The following is a 20,405-nucleotide window of genomic DNA, read 5'->3' on the forward strand; positions in this document are numbered from 1 at the left end:
ACTTTCAAAAGTGTCTCTGTTTAGATAAAAATACCTATCATCCTACATATGACACATCTTTGGTAACTATTATATATTTGTTTCATTTCAGTTTCTTTTGGGGGGGAAGTTTATTGATGGCAGCAAAAGAAATCATGGATAATTCATGCCCATTTTATACTGTATATGAAAACCAACTACTTATAGGACATTTTTAAAATTCAGATCAGAAGCTGGAAGGTCCTAATTTGATAAATTTGTTATCACAATGTTACACATTTGAAAATAGCATGGGGTATGCCCAAGGGAAGAAAGGATTAAGACATAACAATATTAGGTGAAGCTGGGTTGCATAATCAGGATTGTACACATAAATAGAGGAAAGGAAATTCAGGAGGAAGGATTCTAAAATATTCAAATACTTATAGAGAAATTGAACTAAATACTATCAGTTAAAGTATGAAACAGTTCTTTAAAAATGAATTCCAAATTTTTTGTGTCTTTTCCCCATGAACCATGTTTACTTCTTTAATTTTAAGAGCTCAGCTATTAAATATTAATAGCCATGAAAATTAATCAGGCACATTCTAACTCATAAATGACTTTATGAAACCTAATAAAGGTTTCAAAATAGTCTTTAGAGTGTAGTCCAAAATAGTATATACAGCATATTGTACCTTGCTTATTAATTATGTATTTGCACATGTCTGCCGAGATAGAATTTATTATTTCAGAAGGTGAGGAATAAATGTGAGTCTAGATTTCCCTGGGAATACTGATGAGTAAATTTTAATTAATCTCAACACTAAATAATTTGGAACTAAGATATCTTTTTCCATGTAAAATTGGCAAATGGACTAACCAAAATGAAAATGTTGGCAATGATCTCCCTGCCTTATCCCTGCTGTGACTTCCTTTATGCAGTTAATAGTTTCACAGTTGATAAGGCTTATCTACATAAACACAAACCAAAGAGCATTATCATACATTCCAAAAGAATGCTAAACTGTAAAAAAACAAAAGAAACGATAACACACACACACCCATCTATGCATGCGCATGCACACACACACACACACACACACACACACACACAATTATTTGTTTCACCTTAATCTTAAGAAATTCCAAATAAGTTTACAGATAGACAGTGAAATACTAATTTTCCCAAAAAGATAATAACCTTGTTTCAAGAACACTGTCACATGATTGAGCTGATTGGATGCCACTAGCAACATCCTCACTTGTATTTCTCATCTAAGTCATACCTTCATGCTGTTGTATACATCAATCACTTCGACCATTCCCAATTAATAGTACAAATAAAAGGCACAATAAATTCCATATACCTATGACCTTGTAGTGCTTCCCATAAAGACTTACGCCCATAAAAATAAAACAGACACATGTTTAAAAGATGAAACTAATGGTTGAAAAGTTCACCTCTTTCTCACTCATCTAGTCTCCTTGTTCACATGAGGCAAAGTACGTGAAAGAGTGAGAGAGAGTCAGATAAAGAAAAGAATAGCTAAGTAACAAATCTGAGGTTTTAGGTGCCTGAATAATTTTAGTTATATTTAGTTATATTTCTATGTTTTAGTTATATTTAGTTATTTAGTTATATTTCTATGTTTCTCAACACTGAAAATCAAGATAATTTGTCTTGCTTCATGTGATTTACTTAAGCAGAATCTTCTCAAATTACAAATAAGTGAACATACCGTTTCTAATGACATCATGTCTGAGGGAAAACAATCCCTAATAAGCCTATAATGATTTATTATTTTACTATCTGGCACTGACCAAATGGAATTATGAGAACCTGGTTTTGACCTGATTCCAGCATGCGCTGCATAGTCACACGCCCATGCTCCTTAGCTCCTCCTTTCACAACCACAACCCAAATGACCTTGGATCGGAACTGCAGGCTATGATTTTCAAAGTCAACTGAAACGAACACTAATACTGTCTGCCGAACTTGAGAGATTGTTTATACTAATTAAGATGCCTGAATGACTGACCTGCACTTTAAGTAAAACTTTAAGGAGAGCTCCACTCACTGACTTCTTAAAGTGATAATCATTCATACTACTTCGTATTTTTATCCCCAGATTCAGGTACAGAGCAATAAAATACAAGCTGAATCTTTTCTTCAAATATAATTTGTTTGAACGACAGTGTATTTTTTAAATGATGCAAATTTGGGGAGCTTCTGGGGGGTGCAGAGGGTTAAGCCTCCCACTGTTGGTTTTGGCTCCAGTCGTGAATTTGGGGTCCTGAGATTGAGCCCTGTGTTGGGCTCTGCATTGGCACAGAGTCAGCTTGAGATTCTCTCTCTCACTCTCTGCCCCTCATCCTGCCCTGCTCACACTCTTTCTCTAAAATAAATAAATAAATCTTTAAAATAATAAATGATGCAAATTTAGGCATTCAGGAAATTTTCATAAACACCCAATTTCTGACTGCTTGTTAATAATAATTAAAAAAATCTAACTGCATATAGCTTGCTCTCCGGTACAGCAAACTCTCCAGATTGTGCACATATCTTCAGTTTAACACAGTTCTTACCATCATTCCCCCTAAAACCGTGAGAATTTATCTTTATAGCTCAATATATAAATAAACAAACGTCAATGGAATGAGTTTCAAAATGCTATTTTTTTTTCCCTTCTGCATTTCTAATATTTGCCTCAGTTGTTTGATTGTTTTGGGATTTTAGTGTTTTCTTTCTCAGTTTATTTACAATGCCAGCTGTACTTACAAGTTTTTCTATTTCTCTGTATATACTTTTGAAATCATCTCCAGCATTTCACATTAAGTTAATGGGAACAATGTGCTGTTACCTTGATCAACAAAAGAACTGAGAGTGTCATTAAGTGGTTTGTGTCTGTCATGTTCAAGGACACCATCATGGCTGGATCAGAAGGAGCAACAGTTGGAGTACAAAGGGACAAGATCAAAAAGGCAAAGGTATGTACACTGTTGGAGATGGGCAATGAAGGCAGACTGATCCAGTTGTAGGCTATCTAGGTATTTAACCCCTTTTCAAGTAGCCCTAGTCTCCAGTGGTAGTACCAACATCTGTTCTCCTAAGACAGAAGCTTGGGATTGATCTTTTCCTTTATTCTTTCTCTCACCCTGTGCTTCCAATTAATGATGGATTTCTCTCAACTCAGCCTTTCTCCATTCATTCCACAACTGCCCCAGAACAATCTCCTACCTGGACAATTTGTTACATGTTTCTAACTGGTCCTCAGGCCTCCATTCTTTCCCCCCTTCAAATCTATCCTCATTATACACTTAGACACACATTTTCCTAATGCAGGATTTTACTTTACTTCTTCATGTAAAACCCCTTCAGTGGGTCCTCTTCATGGCTATTGTTATGGGTGGATCTGTATCCCTCCAAATTCACGTTGAGGCCCTAACCTCCTATGTGTCTGGATTTGGATATTGAGCCTTTGACAAAGTAATTAAGATTAAATGTGGTCATAGGGTACAGCCCTAATCCAATAGCACTAGTGTCCTTATAAGAAAAGGAAGAGACACCCAGGATGCTCTTGCACAGGGATAAGGCCATGTGAGGACACACAGAGGCCATCTGAAAGCCAAGGACAGGGGACTCAGGAGAAAGCAAACTTCCCAAATGCTTTGATCTTGGACTTCTCACTTCCAGACCCTTGAGAAAATAAATTTCTGCCCTTTAGGCCACCCAGTCATGGTATTTTGTTACGGCAGCCCTAGCTAGTCAAGTAACTGTGAGTGCAATCTCCCCCATTAAGCATTCTTGTAGTGAGGAACTCTTTTAGTCATGTTTCAGTCCCTGGCCTTTTGCATGATTCCTGGCACAGCAGCATACGTGGAAGCATCTTTAGTAATAGCTTATCTCTATGGCTAATTTGAGTCTATTTGTGCTATCAAAGCTGGACTTGCTCAGCACAGCTTTCAATACTCATTTCACATCCATAAACTTTTAAAAAAAGCCTACTGCAGTATAGAAGCCCTGGATATTTGTGTGGTGTGTGACAAGTGAAATTGAACTTCTTGCACTGAAGTGATTTTATTGACAAAACGAAACAGAAGAGCCTTTTGGGTTTTCATATACTTTTAGTTTGAAATCAAGGATCTTAAACTACTCATAATTTAATTGTTCCTCTGGACTATAAGTAGAACTACTTGTACATCATACTGTTTACCTAGAATATGGAATTATTAATGAGAGTGCACTTCCTTGTACTTATAATGACTGATTCAAGTGGAGTTGCCCATTGCTTCTGAGAAGTACACATCACGTATTCAGTATTGTTCCAGACACTCATTTGTTATTGGTATTTCTGATGAAACATCAAGTTCTTGCTCACAAAACATAATCAATAGTCTTCTTTACTCAAATGCATATACATAAAAAGTAAAAAAGATTATTTTTTGAAGATCCAAATTCTGCAAAAAAGTACTTCCTCTTTTTCTTGTCTTTTTTTCCCCCTCCACTTCAATGAATATTTTGTTCCTTATTATGTTTTATAAGCAAAGCAAGTAGCCATAGAGAATCAAAGCAAGAGCCACAAAGTTAAGGCACAAAAATAAAAGCAAAGTCAAGACAAAATCCTATTCAGGTGGTAGGAGGAACTAAATTGCCTTCAGTAAACTGCAGTTTCATGTCCCAATCTTCTGTGAACACCTGATGACCCAAGTAACAGAGGATCCAAGTTATTTTAGTTTGGTTTGGCAGGGATCACTTTACCTTTTTGATAACATATAAACCCTACAGGTTTTTTAGTTCAGCCTGACATCAAAGTGATTTAAAATCCCTTTTAGGGGGAAATGACAAGGCACAAGCAAAAGACTGGCTCTTGTGAACACTAGTTCCACGCCAGGTGCCCATAGGCAAAATGAAGTGGCCCATCTGGCCCCACCCTATACATACCACTCTTTCCTATCCTGTCCCCAAGGTGAAGACGACTCCATTACCTTTCTACCTGTCTAGCTTGGACACCTTGGCCAGGTAACAAGGCTAACAACTTGGGGAAAGACACTCAGTAACATTTTCTTTCCTCTACTTTCTGACTCTCTCCTTTCCTGTCTTTTCATAATAAGGCAAGTAAAGGCTTCCCAAAAAATGGAATAATTAACTTCCAATTTCCATTTTAGTGCATGGTAGTTTCTTCCAACAATGAAAGTTTTCTAATTTTTTGTAGATTAATAGACCTCATGTGTTTATAATATACTTTTCAATTTTTTTATTCCTACTGAAATGGAAAATAATTTTAAAGTGTTTGGTTACTGATAAAAGCAATATGTATATTTTTTTTCTGTTAGAAATGAATCATACCATGTACTGTGTGATATCTAACAATGGTTCATTTACTATGTGTAAACAAACAAAAGATGTTAGGACTCTGTAAAATTGCAGCAATTACTTTTAGAGTAGAACGTATGGAATTGTTTTATAGAGTTTCAAAGTGTAATTTGAGCTACAGGAAGGGGAAGAAAGGATCATATGAGATTTTACATTGCTATAAGACTTTTTTGTGTGTGCTAACACATAATATACAATTTTAAAGATCTGAAAAAATTCAGCATAGAATTCATGGTTATATCATTCCATGAGCGAACTGTGATGGTACCTCTCTTTTTACCTTTTTGAACATTTTATTCAAAGAGAAAATACCATTTCTTAAAAAATTAAGTAATTTTACAAGTTGTGGTTGTTATAAAGCCTGGTCCAGGATCACACATCCAATTTCTTTCACCAGACCTCAATAACCTAGAGGAGAGGGCAGGCATCCAGGTCTCAGATCAGAAGCACCTGCGCACCCTCAGGGGAGAGCACCAGCCAAGGCTTCCAGGTTAGTTTCCGCAGCCCAGTGATGGAAAGAGAGGGAGAATTTGCAAAGGAATGAGATACAAACCTTGTAGCAAAACTAAAATTTGAATTCAAATTTAATTAGTGCCAAACATTTCTTTTATGCAGAATCTCTGTCCGATCACTTGGTATCCGGCGCTCTACTTGCCCCAAGACTGGAACCAAGGCACTGGCTTTCTTTCTTTGATAATTGAAACACCACCACATGGGAAAATGTTTGTCTTCTTCGGTTTGGTTTGGTTTTTGTCGGGGGTACTGGTACTGCAGAGACTTGAAAAATGCTGAGATTCCGAGTCTTTGACTGTCGTTATTTGTAGTAAAAGGTAAACCATTTTGTGGTATTCAGCATGAAGCACTCACTTGCCTTTGAAGAGTAGGGATGGAGAGTTTTCACTATCTCCCCAGCATCTGTTTATCTCTTTTTCTGTCAGGGATATACAGATTTACTTTTGGTAAGCAGTCTTCTCTCATTTTTAGAAATGTGCTTTACCTGGGATGGGAATCATTCTTAGCCATTGGTGCCATTAAACTGAATGCCAGAAGGGAAAAAAGGCGAAGAAAATAACTGAGAGGAAAGGAGCTAGTAAGTTTAGTTTTCCAAAGAGCTGCTGTTTCCGTTATTTTTTTTTCTTTCTGAAGATATTTTGAATGCTGAAAGATGGGCTCATCATTCCCAAATCTATGAGTATATGTAAAAGAACTTATTTAAATAATGTTTGTTCTAGTCTTACGGAGGAGGGTCTTCACAAGCCAAGGAGAATTCTCATCCTATTTAGGCTCTGTGGCTTCTTAACCTACACATTGTTCAGCTGTACTAAAAAATGTGTAGTAATATATATTTGGAAAAAATCCTGAAATTTTCTAAACTCCGAGATTGGATTGTCCAAGAAGCATTTCCTTTTAGAGTACTTCTTATCATTTTCACTAGTAGCAAACTTTGTATTCAAACCCTTCTCTCTGACACTTAATAGTTTCTATTCCACAATTTCCCCTGCTGGGTTTTAAAAATGTAGCTGGCTTCCCACTGTGCTGGTTATTTCATTAAGAGGAAAATGTTGGAGTGGTGACATTGCCTATAATCTCTCTTAAAATTCTCTGTTAATTACTAATGTAAACAGTATGTGGGTGACTGTTCCTTGTGTGGTCTATCAGATGTTTTCAACATTGGCTGAATGAAATGACACTGGAGAGATAAATTTCACAAGCATAAGACCCCTTTCTCTAAAAATCTAGGAAGATGATTCTTTGACTTATTTAACTCAAACTCTTTTCTCTATAGAATAGAGAAAATCTACAAAATTTGATTATTCAATACCAAACCTAAAGGAATGATCTGTGGAGACATTCCCAAGCCACATTCTTATCCATCTAGTGACATTTTCATAGCTCAAAATTCAGCCTCCTTCTTCGGTGTAGACGAACTCCTAAGTGGAAAGCAAACACTTTCAAGAAATGGTAATAGCACTGGTTATATGTGTAACATACAGTATTGTGCCTAGTATTGTTATTTCTCCAGATGGGTAAACCCTTTTGTGATATTCCACATAAAATACCAAATTACCTTTGGATGAAGGAATGGAGAGTTTTGATTATCTTTCCAGCAACTATTTCTCTCATTCTGTCAAGAACATACAGATGTACCTTTGGTGAGCATTCTTTTTTCATTTTTAGGCATGTGCTTTGCCTGAGACTGCAATCATTTTTAGGTCCAAAGGTAATTTTAAAGTAAGAAAGTGATGGCAGTCTAACTTAGGACTATAAAGCCTAAGGAGTGGGGTAGAAAAAAGAGACTGTATATACTAGAGAAATGAGACCCAAGGTCCCAGAAGTTAAAGAAATGAAAGCCCACCACCCCAGCCAAAAAAAACCTCTTCAAGTTTCAAAAGTAAACCTCATGTGTATTAGGGGTTTTCCTGGAACCAGAACTCTACCCAGAGAGAGAATCTCTCACTTGGGGAGGGGCAGAGGGAGAGGGAGAGAGAATCTCAAGCAGACTCCCTGCTGACCATGGAGCCTGATGCAGGGCTCGACCCCATGACCCTGAGATCATGTCCTGAGCCGAAGTCGAGAGTGAGCCAACCAGGCACCCCACAAATAAAAATATTTTAAAATAAAAGAATAAATAAATGGATAAGAAACTTATCCCTTTATTTCTTAATACATGAGAGAAAAAGTAAACCTGAAATCTTGAACCATGAGATAATATTTAACTATCTGATTCCTGGGTAAATATATGGCATTTTTCTTGAAATTAATCTGCATCCTAAAAATACACATCATAAATACCCTATACACGTATATCTCAGAAGTTATGTTTCTTTTATTTGTGTGTGTGTGTGTGTGTGTGTGTGTGTGTGTGTGTGTGTACGTGAGTATGTCAGTAGTGTTGGTGTACTATTTTCAGAGCTGCCACCCTAAGGATACATTGAGTTCGTGCTATCCCCATCAAAACAACATTTCCTTCAATTATTTTCTGCAAGAAATTGTGATACAACAGACTAAAAGAATCTAGGAGTTAAGATTTATGTTGCAGCTTCTTTTTATCATTTGCTGCTGACATGTTTTCATAATGCAATTACAGCTATCCCATATGCATCCAGCTACATTGCTACAAGAATGATCTTTTTCTTTGTGTGCACCAATGTGTAACACTTTAGATATGTGTTTGTATATCACAACTTTCACTGAGACACATTTTCTTTTAGTTTGCAGAAGGAGGCTCATATCCCATTCCAATATCCATGCGGGCTTGTCATGTTTTTATTAATTTATTCCTTTCCACTTCCATGACTTTCAGTGAAATATTGTAATACACATAATGTCTGCTGTTATAGTTGTAGTTTTTTGTGGGTTTTTTTTTTTTATGTCACAGCAGGGAAATGCTATTGGAGGAAATAATTAAATGTAAAGTCATTTGAAGGACTCTACAATTTCCTCAGAACTCAAGTTGGAAAGTAATTCAAAATCCTATCTCCTCAGGCAAGGATGCTCTACTTGAATTCCTTGGAAAGGTGAAGGGCCTTTTATTATGACAAATTTTGCAGAGACTAATTTGTGAAAAAGAAGTACATTTTTTCTGACCCTAATTTCTAAAATACCTACAGAGAAATAAGTCATATGTTCTAGAAGGTTGTCAATGATGAAACTGGTCATAGGTATTTTTATAACATAATGGAAAAAAAAATTTTCTGCTTTGTTTAGAGAAAAATAGTAAAATTTAGTATGTAAGTTAAAAACGTATAGGTATAACATATATTAGAAACACAAAGGTAACATATTTCACTTTCAAGGATGTTGCCTGTAGCCAGGCTTTGGTGGGCTTCATGGGTATAATTCTGAAAATAAAGCAAAAACTCCCATTATTATGAAACAAACAAATCAATGTTACTAAACGAGGAGATAATATTAGAATACTATTTTTAATAATATGCTATATTGGTAGAAGACTGTCATGAATCTTTACATAGCATGAGTATAATATTTGATAAGTGAATTCAAATCTTCAGAGGTATATTAATTAAATATAAAATATCCTGAGCTGTTTAGGTGATCAGTGGTAAATGTTTGGGAACATCAAAGTGTCTCTGAATAAATCAACAATGTAAATCATTTTAGCTGAAAAGGTTCTCTTCAGTTTAACATCATCTCATCTTCAAACCTACTGTCATCCAGTTTCCTCCTTTGGTAACACCCCTTCTTTTTTGCCTTTTTTACTACTTCTAAAGTATGTGTTCTTCTTTTTATATTGCAGTATTCCTTTAGATTTCTATTCATTTCCAAGCATTTACTTTCTCAACACACTAACAAGTCTAAGAAACAGCTCCAAATGTTTATTTCCATAAGGTTGATAGTACCAACAGTTATGGGTACTAGTATTTTGGAAAGACTTCAAGTCTTTTCCAGCCAAAATACACATACATATATTTATCTATTGAAATCAGCCCATATGCTTAAAAAAACATATGCTGCTTTTGCCATTTGGTAAACCTAATTACAAATAAATATGATTTACACATCTTCCTGATGTATATGTGATAAAGTAAATATCTAATTTTATGGAAACCGGTATTAATTAATGCATTTTTTCATATTAACAAATATTAGGATAATAATTAGTCCCCAACAACTTGAGAAATAACATTTCTCTCAGAGTTAAAGTACTTTCACATCAGCACATAATGGGAAGATTCAAAATGTATTACACAAATGATCTACTAACTAAACTTGATAGTATTTTTTTCACATTTAGCTGTATTTGGTAATACTCTTAATAATAAAGAAACAATGAATCAACTAAAGCTTTTGGCTAGTAGAATATTCACAGAGGCAAATTTAGTAATGTTTTTAGCATAACCGAATTTTTCCAAGATATGAAAAATAAAACAAAAATACTAAACAAGAATAAACTAATATTATATAATAAAACAAATTCCCTATAATGTGGTACAAATAAAGATCCACTTTCATCTTTATAACTTATTACCAAAAGCTCTGTGAACATTTATGCCATCTAAAATCTCATTATATAAAACATTAGAAATTTTAAAGCATTCTGTTATATTCAAATTTAATTAAGAAAGGCTGGCATGATACATTTTCTCATTTACAAGTATTTCAAAGTACTCATGTGATGTATTTAGTTTCTAACTCATGAGCCTTCCCTGTTCCATAGTTTACATACTGACATCCATTTTCTTTCATTTCCATATGCCGTACAAATTTCAGCTTATTCCCCATTACAACCAATATGTTTCTTTTTTACTGAAGTATTGCTATAGATAATTGTGTCACCACAAAGTCCAAAATGTTAAAAGCAATATCCTGTTTCATAGGTTTTTTTTAAACTAAATGTTTTATCACAAGTACTCAAGTGTTTTTGCCTGAAACTTTATCCTAAGGCAGAAAATAAATAAATGTCATTAATTTAATAAGCTCCATGCCATGTTTTCATTATTCGTATGTAAAAAAAGATAAGCAACCACTAATAATGCATGTGTGTGGGGTATGAACACACACACACACACAAACATATAGACACACGTATATTTTCTTTTCAGTAACAGGGACTGGTTCCTATTTGTTTTCTAAGTTAGTATCTTTTATAAAAAATAGTGCACATTTTAGAGCACACAAGGTGATGGATTGCAATAGTTATCATGGATTTTGGAGCTGGATTGCCTAGGTTAACATTTTAGCTTTGTAGGCACCATGTAACTTTTGAATGTTATTTAAACTCTCTGTTCCTTAGTTCCACCATCGGTGAAAAATAACAGTAGTATCCATTACACAGGAGTAAGGGAAGAATTAAATGTGTTAACTCATATAAAGTGCTTAGAACATTGTCTGGCTTATAGGAAGTTCTCAAATAAATCTTGCTTATAAATAGTTATAGCTGCAAAAAAACTAAGAGGCAGCCCACGGAATGGGAGAAGATATTTGCAAATGACACTACAGATAAAAGACTAGTATCCAAGATCTACAAAAGAACTTCTCAAACTCAATACGCGTGAAACAAATAATCAAATCAAAAAATGGGCAGAAGATATGAACAGACACTTTTCCAATGAAGACATACAAATGGCTAACAGACACATGAAAAAAATGTTCAAAATCATTAGCCATCAGGGAAATTCAAATCAAAACCACACTGAGATACCACCTTATGCCAGTTAGAATGGCAAAAATTGACAAGGCAGAAAACAACAAATGTTGGAGAGGATGTGGAGAATGTTACACTGTTGGTGGGAATGCAGCTTGGTACAGCCACTTTGGAAAACAGTGTGGAGGTCCCTTAAAAAGTTAAAAATGGAGCTACCCTATGATCCAGCAATTGCATTACTGGGTATTTACCCCAAAGATACAGACGTAGTGAAGAGAAGGGCCATATGCACCCCAATGTTCACAGCAGCATTTTCCATAATAGCTAAATTGTGGAAGTTGCTGAGATGCCCTTCAACAGATGACTGGCTTAAGAAGATGTGGTCCATATATACAATGGAATATTACTCAGCTATCACAAAGAACGATTTCACATTTGCAGCAACATGGACGGGACTGGAGGAGATTATGCTAAGTGAAATAAGTCAAGCAGAGAAAGACAATTATCATATGGTTTCACTCATTTATGGAACATAAGAAATAGGAAGATCAGTAGGAGAAGGAAGGGAAGAGTGAAGGGGGGTAAACAGAAGGGGGAATGAACCATGAGAGACTGTGGACTCTGGGAAATAAACTGAGGGCTTCGGAGGGGAGGGGAGTGGGGGTTTGGGATAGGCCGGTAATGGGTATTAAGGAGGGCACATATTGCATGGTGCACTGGGTGTTATACGCAAATAATGAATCATGGAACATTGCATCAAAAACTGGGGAGGTACTGTATGGTGACTAATATAACAAAATAAAAATTATTTAAAAAAAGGAATAAAAAATAGTTAAAGCTGAAATATTTAGTATTAGTTATACGATCAGCTCTATTCTATCAATGTTTATTTTTCCAAGAAGCATTACATTACCTAAAACACTTTATAAACACAATTGATTCAAATAAAAAAGAGGCTGAGAGTCTCTAGAGTTTCAGTTTCACAATAATTAAATTATTTCTACCAAAAACTTCAATAATAAAAATTTGCATATGGCTGTAATTGGATATGGAGAAGCCCTGAGCCAAACCAATCCAATATTTGATTGAATGTTTGCATGAGAGAAAATGAGTTTCTTTTCTCACCATCACGATCATGATCAAGAGCAGAGTTCTTCAGTATTTTAAATACTTTATCATTTTATCACCCTTGCTCCAATGAACAAAGTCTCAAATCTCTCAAATAAGACAGTGTATTGACTTAAAATAATTTCTTCAGCAAGTAAATTTCTATGTGATTTAACTACCTCATGGGTACAATGGGAGTGGTAACAATAGCTATTGCTTAGTGTTATGGGGAGGAATTAATGAACTAATGAAAGGTGAATTCTTTACCAGAGTTTATGGCAAATAAGGATCACACAATAAATGTAAATAAGTATTATTATTACCAATAACAACTGAATATATTTCCTATTTGTACAAGCATATTATACCCTGAATACTAAAACTCCAGCTAGAGGTAGAACGCCTAAACAATCAGCAGGCAAGGAAAGGATATTTTCCTAAAAATGTAACTCAATGGCTACATTGATCAATTTTGTAAAGTTGGTTTCTTATTGAAACTTTACTCTTCTTTAACCAACAGATTAGTTGACTTATATATATTATGGATGGATTTGAATCTTTCACTGGCTTTTTCTAATGTACTAAGAAATGAAAATAATTTTTCTGATAACAAAAATTATTTTTAGTTTCTGAGAAGAAGAAAGAAAAAAACAGTAAAAAAAAAAATCAAGGGTGCGGTCATGCTTATGCCATCATATAGCAAGTAATTTTGGGTGAATTTCTTAAACTCCATGTACCCCAGTCTCCTCATCAGTAAAATGAAACATAAAAGGCAGTCAAAATACTTTGAGACCCACTCCCACCGTAGCCTTAGCAATCTTTAAAGTCACTGTAATGACAGAGCAACTGAGGTATTATTCTGAATGTCTGCTATATCTCACTATAACTTACATTCCTCCAGAGCCTGTAGTATACAATTAATCAGTGACAGAATTTATGTTCATAATCTGCTTCGTTCTTTTCCATATGAATTTAAGCTATATTGAAGTTGGATACTACAGTGTTTTTATCCTATATCCTCTTCTTTTCAGAAAATTTGTTCTTTCCTTGATGATATTTTCTAAATATTTTCCACAAGATGTCAAGTTCTACAGACTGACCACGAAGTGTAAAAATATCTAAAAAGCTGGAGATGGCGAAATGACTATAAATGAAAAAAAAAAAAAGTAATTCTTATATTTTATAAATCAAATGTGCATAGGGATATAGTCAATAATACTGTAATGACTTTGTATGGTGACAGATGGTAAGTACACTTATCTTGGTGAGCATTTCATAACATATATAATTGTTGAATCACTATGTTGTATACCTGAAACTAATACAATATGTATGTCAAATATACTTCAATAAAAATAATAATTCACTCATGAAAAAAACTCTAGATAATTCTAAAACAAACAGAATGAGTATCATGCAACATAAAAATGAAGACAAAACGTAACTAATGTTCACCCTCAAGTAAAAATGAAAAAAAATTTGTTAAAACATCAATTCTCCTACCCTTTTGTCTCATGACCTCTTTAACTCTTTTTTTATTTTAATGTTTTTTTTTATTATATTATGTTAGTCACCATACAGTTAATATAACTAAGATTCTTAAAGACTATCAGTTTATGGGAGTTATATTATTATGTACCATATTAGAAATTAAAACTGAGAAAATTTAAAAGTACATTATTGCTACTGTCTTGATACCTGCTAAGATGGCATCAGATTTACCTACCACTGCTTTTGCACAATCAGTGCCTATGTCTAATACAATGAAAAAGGCAAACAAGAAGTCAGAATTGTTATGAAAATAGTTTTGACCTTGAGAAATCCCTGGTAAGAACTCAGAAATTCCAAATTTCCATGAACCATACTTTGAGAATGGCTGCACAAAGGGTTAATATTCCCCAAGATATGGAAGAGACAGCCAACACAACTCCCTTTAGTTTTTATCCTAATCTATCCTGAAATATTTTAATCACTAAGTTCTTAAATTTCAAAGCACACATATATAGCATAATTTCATTCAAACTTAAATGAATAGCAAGAAGCACTAGCAAGCACTTTAGTAAGACATTATCAAAATATATTCTCAGAATTGAAATGGGCTGAAATATTAACAAAGAGGTAAATGTCTTCCAGATAGGAAATTCCCAGCTTCTCCATATTCTCTACATTTTGGATTTGATAATGGGAATTATCTTCCTTCCTTCCTTCATTTCCTCTTCTTTTTTTTTTTTCTTAATAAACGTGCACACAAAGAGTAATTCTTAAGACAATGAGTTATATATTATAGTTTCTATGCCCATCTGTTCTTTTTACTGCATAGAACATGCATTCAATGGAAAACTCCCTAGTATGAGGGAGTATTTTTTATCTGTTATAATTCACAAGAGAAACGCAAGATATAATGTAATAATTTTGTTAAAGGAGCAAAGGAGAATACTCAAGTTGGAAAATGCAAGTATATACACGCAGTTATTGTAGAACATTTACTCAGTTATGTACAAACAGAAACTGCCCTGACATTTCTTCTTCGACTGCTATTGTAAGAGTTCTTAACTTCACCAGGATTGAATACAACAAAAACCAAGATCATTTTGTAAGCTGTAAAATCCCCTGCAATGGCACTGATATAAACTGAAATATAGCTTTTTCAGAAAGGTGAGAAATAACTTTCTTTCTCCCTTCTTCCCTTCCTCACTCCCTCTCCCACTCTCTTTTTTTTTTTTGCATGTTCCCATTGTGACTAGGACATATAACAATGTAACCTTGCTAAAATGCTGGAAGAAGATGAAAAGCAAAAGCAAAACTCAGATCACTCATTTAAGTAGAAAAAAAATCATCCTACTTTATATATTTAACATCTCTACTTGTCTAGATTATGATCTTTGATTCCAAGAGAATTCACAACACAGGAAACATATTTATATCCCTGCCTCCAGAAATAACTGCTATTTCTTTGATACCGTCCCCACTGAAATGCCCACTAAATCTAACTGGACTTTAAATTCACTTTTTAGCTTAAAACACAATCATTAAGAATAGACACATAGACAGAAAACGGATTAGTCATTGTGTGGTGTGGGAAGGAGATGGGAATTATTAGTAATGGGTGCCAGGATCTTAATGTGGTGACGGAAATATTCTAAAACTTTTTTATGGTGATGTTGCACTGCTTGGTAAACTGGAAATTTACTTAAAATATCATTATACTTCAAACGAGCGGGTTATATGGTATATAAAAATGCTTCAATAATGTTATATATAAAAACGAATGCAACGAATGAGAGAAACCAGACTCTGAAAAGCATATGCTATATGAACTCATATATTTAAATTACAAAATGGGCAAACTGATTTAAGATATTAGAAGGCTCAACAGCAGCAAAACATGGGGCAGGGGGTGGACTATGGCTGGTGCAGAGTATGAAGGGGTACATCTGAGATGCTGTAAACGTCCTATGTCTTCATCTGGCTGTTAGTTGGATGAGCTCGGTTTGTGAAAATTCACTGATTGTATGTATTTATGAAATGTTAAATTTTCTATATGTACATTATACCTCAGTAGATACATACTATATACACATACGTATATACCTGTTTACAAATGCCTTTGCAATTTGAACAATATAAGCAATTTTACATAAAGTAATACTGAAATACCACATATTTAAAATATGTATCCAAAAAGATGACATGAGGAAGTCATATGATATTCAAACTTCCCACATTTAGATGGAGTTTATGTCCAACTACTAAGAAGAACTCCAACAGGAATTTGTACTGACAAGGGGGCTAGCACAAAGCTAGTTTATCATCAAATTATCAAGGTTTCTTGAGAGCATGTGAACTGGATCTATGGGGAGGCTGGTGGAGGGCTGGCCTCAATAGAGGCACATTTCAAAGAGGCTTTGGAAAGACTACATAGTGCTGAACAGGCACCAATAAGCTGTTAAAGGCATGGCAGAAGAGGCTGGGTGAGGGGTTATTGAAGGGAAGCTGTCCCCTCACGTTCTTTTTGGTGCCTTATATACCTAATATATCTTACATATCTAATATATTATGTATCTAATATCACTTTGGTCTCTTCTGGTTCTACCGAAGCTGCCATCCTTCAAGGACCAGCTTAACCTTCCCTCTCCAATGAGCACTCTTTAATATTATCTGGCCGAAAGAGCTTTCCTCCTTTTTTTGAGCTCCTCAATAAACATAAATGAGATAAAAATAAAATACTGAGCAAATAATGTAGCTGTTTGTTTTTTATCTGCCCAAAAACTATAGGTGTGTGGGCAGGAACCATGCCTGGCTTATTCATCCACCAAACTCCAGAGTTGTCACAGTGCATGGCATGTTGTGGAATTTCAAGTGTTGGTGGAGTTAAAAATGGAAATATTTCCATTAATAGCTGAAGATAACATGAAACCTCAGCTGAATTCAAAATGTAAGATTTCTGCAGTTATCAGTTGCCAACAGTCATTTTCACATTTAGATTATAAGGCTCTGTGTACCATTTTTTTAAATCTCTGAAGTGTGTAAATGTAAAATAAAAAGAAACAAAAATCACTAAGATAATAGAATTAAGAAAGCTTTTAAGTGGCATGACACTGTCGGAGAGCACATTTACTTATTCATTAACACATCATTAGACATTAGAAGTTAGTTTTAGGTAAAATCAACAGAAAGTCTACCCTCTAGAAGCCTACAATTTAGACAAGGCAACTGTCTGGGGTGTGATACTATGGGTTTATTAATGTTTAGCTGCAATAAAGAAGTATGTAGATGATAACAAGTGAGTGAGAATGGAAGTTCTGAGAAGGATAAAGAAATGTGTTCTGACATTTTAATTAGCCTTCTAGTAGGATAATGAAAGAAGAGGAAAAACACAGAACTTTCGGAAGGGCTGCAGGGAAAATGGCATAAAAACACACTCGGATTTGAGAACACGAGGTGTAATCTGCAAGACAGTGAGCAATCTGGCTCCTCTAGGAGAGATCAGACCACGAAGTTCTAAAGGGGAAAAACAGGGAAATCAAGTGCCGTATCCTTCTGATGCAAATCCCCAATTTTTCCACACATAACTAAAATTTTATTATACAGTTTTATTTATGTATTTTTTAATGTGTATTCAAATATCTACATGAATACTATTTCATGTCTGTCCTTGCCTGTGACATCTGTCTAATTTATGAGGCTGAAGCAAGTTATGAAGGCCGTTTAACAAGGTTACACAAGGATACACAAAACATTATGTATTTTGTAATATCAACCTCTGGTCTAGAGACATGCTTAAAAACGTTTAGACACTGATATGACTTTCTAGGACTTTAAATGAAAGAAAACAATAATTATCTAAATATGTTTTAGAAAGGTTTCCCCATTATAATTTTAATTTAAATGGATTATTTAAGCTGCCCATATCATTATTAATATGATACATCTATATCATAATTAGAAATTATTAGCATTATTTAACATGCTGTCACTGGCAGGACAGTGAAAGTTCGTTAATTATAATATAAGCAGCTGAAGCTGACATAGCCATCTCATCTCTTGGGAGCTTACAAGATGGAACCTGACTTCTTCTAAGAGTCAAAAGCATTCATTGTGGACAAGAGTAAATGTAGCATATTTAGCAGTCCAAGAACAACTAAGGAACTTGCCTCCATACAGAATTAACCACAGTTATTTCAGCTAACAATCCTTACTTGAGACACCAGGGGCTTCTACAAATGACTCACTCAGGGTGCTTAAAGCAATTTTACTCTAAAGATTTGTCACTTTACAGACACATCCCATATAATTCAGCAGCTTGAGAGGATCCATTGTAACTATTTTTTTGCAATAATTATAAGATTAAGGGCTTATTTTGGGAGCCATTAATAATATCAATAAAAGGATTAAAACAATTTCAATGAAAATCATAAAGAGATCAAAGAGCTAGTGAAGTTAATGCTTCTGCTACATTTAAAATGAAAAGCTAATCACAGAAAAGCAGAATTTCCTCCTCTACTCACACCTCGAATGGATTCAAAGAATCCATTTTTGTTTGTTGGTCTGACAGAAATAAACAAAATAAATAACAATTTAGTCATAGTGCCCGTTCATACTACACATGGAAAACCACTCAGAACAGACACCATTATAACACCCACACACGATGAAGTAATTAGACTTCTTTTAGGCATAACATCAGAGAATTTAACCATAATTGGAGGCATGTCAAATGTATAACAAGAGACATACAATGAGAGATAAGAATGAAAGAGACACACAAGAAGAACCGAACGCAACCAAACTTATATCAAATGGAATCCCTAATTTTAAAATCTTATTTCTCATTAATATTCACCTTAGCATGAGTTATCATTTTAGAAATAGACAAACAAAAGCCCTTAGATTTGTCAAGTGAGACCATTATCTTTCAAGTATTCTTCAGATGTTTTGATCATCAAAAACCTGGCATGTTATAATTTTATTAAGAACTTACACAATAGTAATTTATAAAAAAGATTTTATCAATCACACACATACATGTCAGAATTTTAGGCATCAAGAAGACAAAAAGCTAAAAATAATGCAAGTTTTCTCAAGCACAAGAAAGATAAGCCTTGAGAACTATTGTTTTTGCTTTTATATGCTTGAATTTATTTATTTTTACATGTTCTATGACTTCCCCATATTTTAAGAACTCCTTAAATAATAAAAGAAAATAAATGGCTAAATAGAAATCCTAATGAAAAAAATCATTCAATAAATTATTTACTGATTATTTTAAAATTACTTTGTGAGCATGTAGTCAGAAAGTATGAGGTCTTATAGTAAATGAATGACTTCACTAAGTTCTGAGAAATCATAGTAATACTGAACAAATATTTAAGAGATATGTATAACATTTAGTCAATTCATCAAGAAATTTTAGTATAATTCAAACCTTCTATAGTATGGATTCCCATTGACCAGTTTCTTTAGAATTGAAGACATCTTTTCCTTATCCAGTGATATTATATGATACCTTAATTTACATTATTTGAATATGGTAATATTTTGAATAGCTTAAATGAATTACACTATATACTAGATAACAAAGTAATACTCTTCATTGTTTTTCAAGGCTAAATAATCATTAATCAATACCATTTTACTACATTTTGATTTATGGTTATAAAAGTTGCCTATTAACTTTTATTCTTTTTCATACACTGATAGAAAATATTTATTAGCAGTAAAATAATTTTTCTGTAATTTCTGGAGAAAATTACAAAAGCCTATTTTTGAAAACTGTGAAAACTAAATTTAGATCCTCATCTATCGAGCCCAGTTCTACAGACGTCAGAGTACACCATGAAATCTAGTAACTAATCTAACAGATTTTAATAATTTCCAAATGCCATTTGCAATCGCTAATACTAGCATTTTAGTGATATGGGAAACCAGTTTGAAATTGAAAAAGTAGTTCCAATTATTCTAAAATATACAATGCTGTTTGTGTTCTTACCTATACTCAATATGTCACACAGATTCATGGTAAGAGTTTATACTAAATGCACAAAAAAAAGAAATTAGAAGTATCGTACCTTTGAGACATAATCTTATAGGCATCTGGAAGATAGCATCGTATATTCTCCATCTGAGCAGGGTCAGAGTCACAAATTTTGTCATCAGTCCTCCCATAGTTGGCACTTTCTATCATGATGACATCTGTTCCTGGACAGCGGAGCTCTATGGGATAGCTCTCACAGGAGAGCTCTCTGCGGACCACAGCCATCGGAATTGGGGCACGGCTGAAAGCTACCGGAAGGAGGAGGAAGAAATGTAAGTTATCTTTACTACATACAAAGGAAAAGTACATGTGTTTGCTTTTCC

General features: G+C 34.2%; 1 protein-coding gene across 15 annotated transcripts in view; it reads right to left on the bottom strand.

Annotated features, from left to right (window-relative positions):
• Window positions 1-20,405, bottom strand: part of ADGRL3 (adhesion G protein-coupled receptor L3) — an 815,688-nt gene that overhangs the window by 395,166 nt on the left and 400,117 nt on the right. For all 15 annotated transcript variants that reach the window (XM_034671746.1, XM_034671747.1, XM_034671744.1 and 12 more), the window contains one exon: window positions 20,117-20,330. In XM_034671746.1, the coding sequence (XP_034527637.1) occupies window positions 20,117-20,330 (214 nt within the window). The remainder of the gene's footprint in view (window positions 1-20,116; window positions 20,331-20,405) is intronic.

The sequence above is a fragment of the Ailuropoda melanoleuca genome, chromosome 11 (genome assembly GCF_002007445.2).
Source record: "Ailuropoda melanoleuca isolate Jingjing chromosome 11, ASM200744v2, whole genome shotgun sequence".
Lineage (NCBI taxonomy): Eukaryota > Metazoa > Chordata > Mammalia > Carnivora > Ursidae > Ailuropoda > Ailuropoda melanoleuca.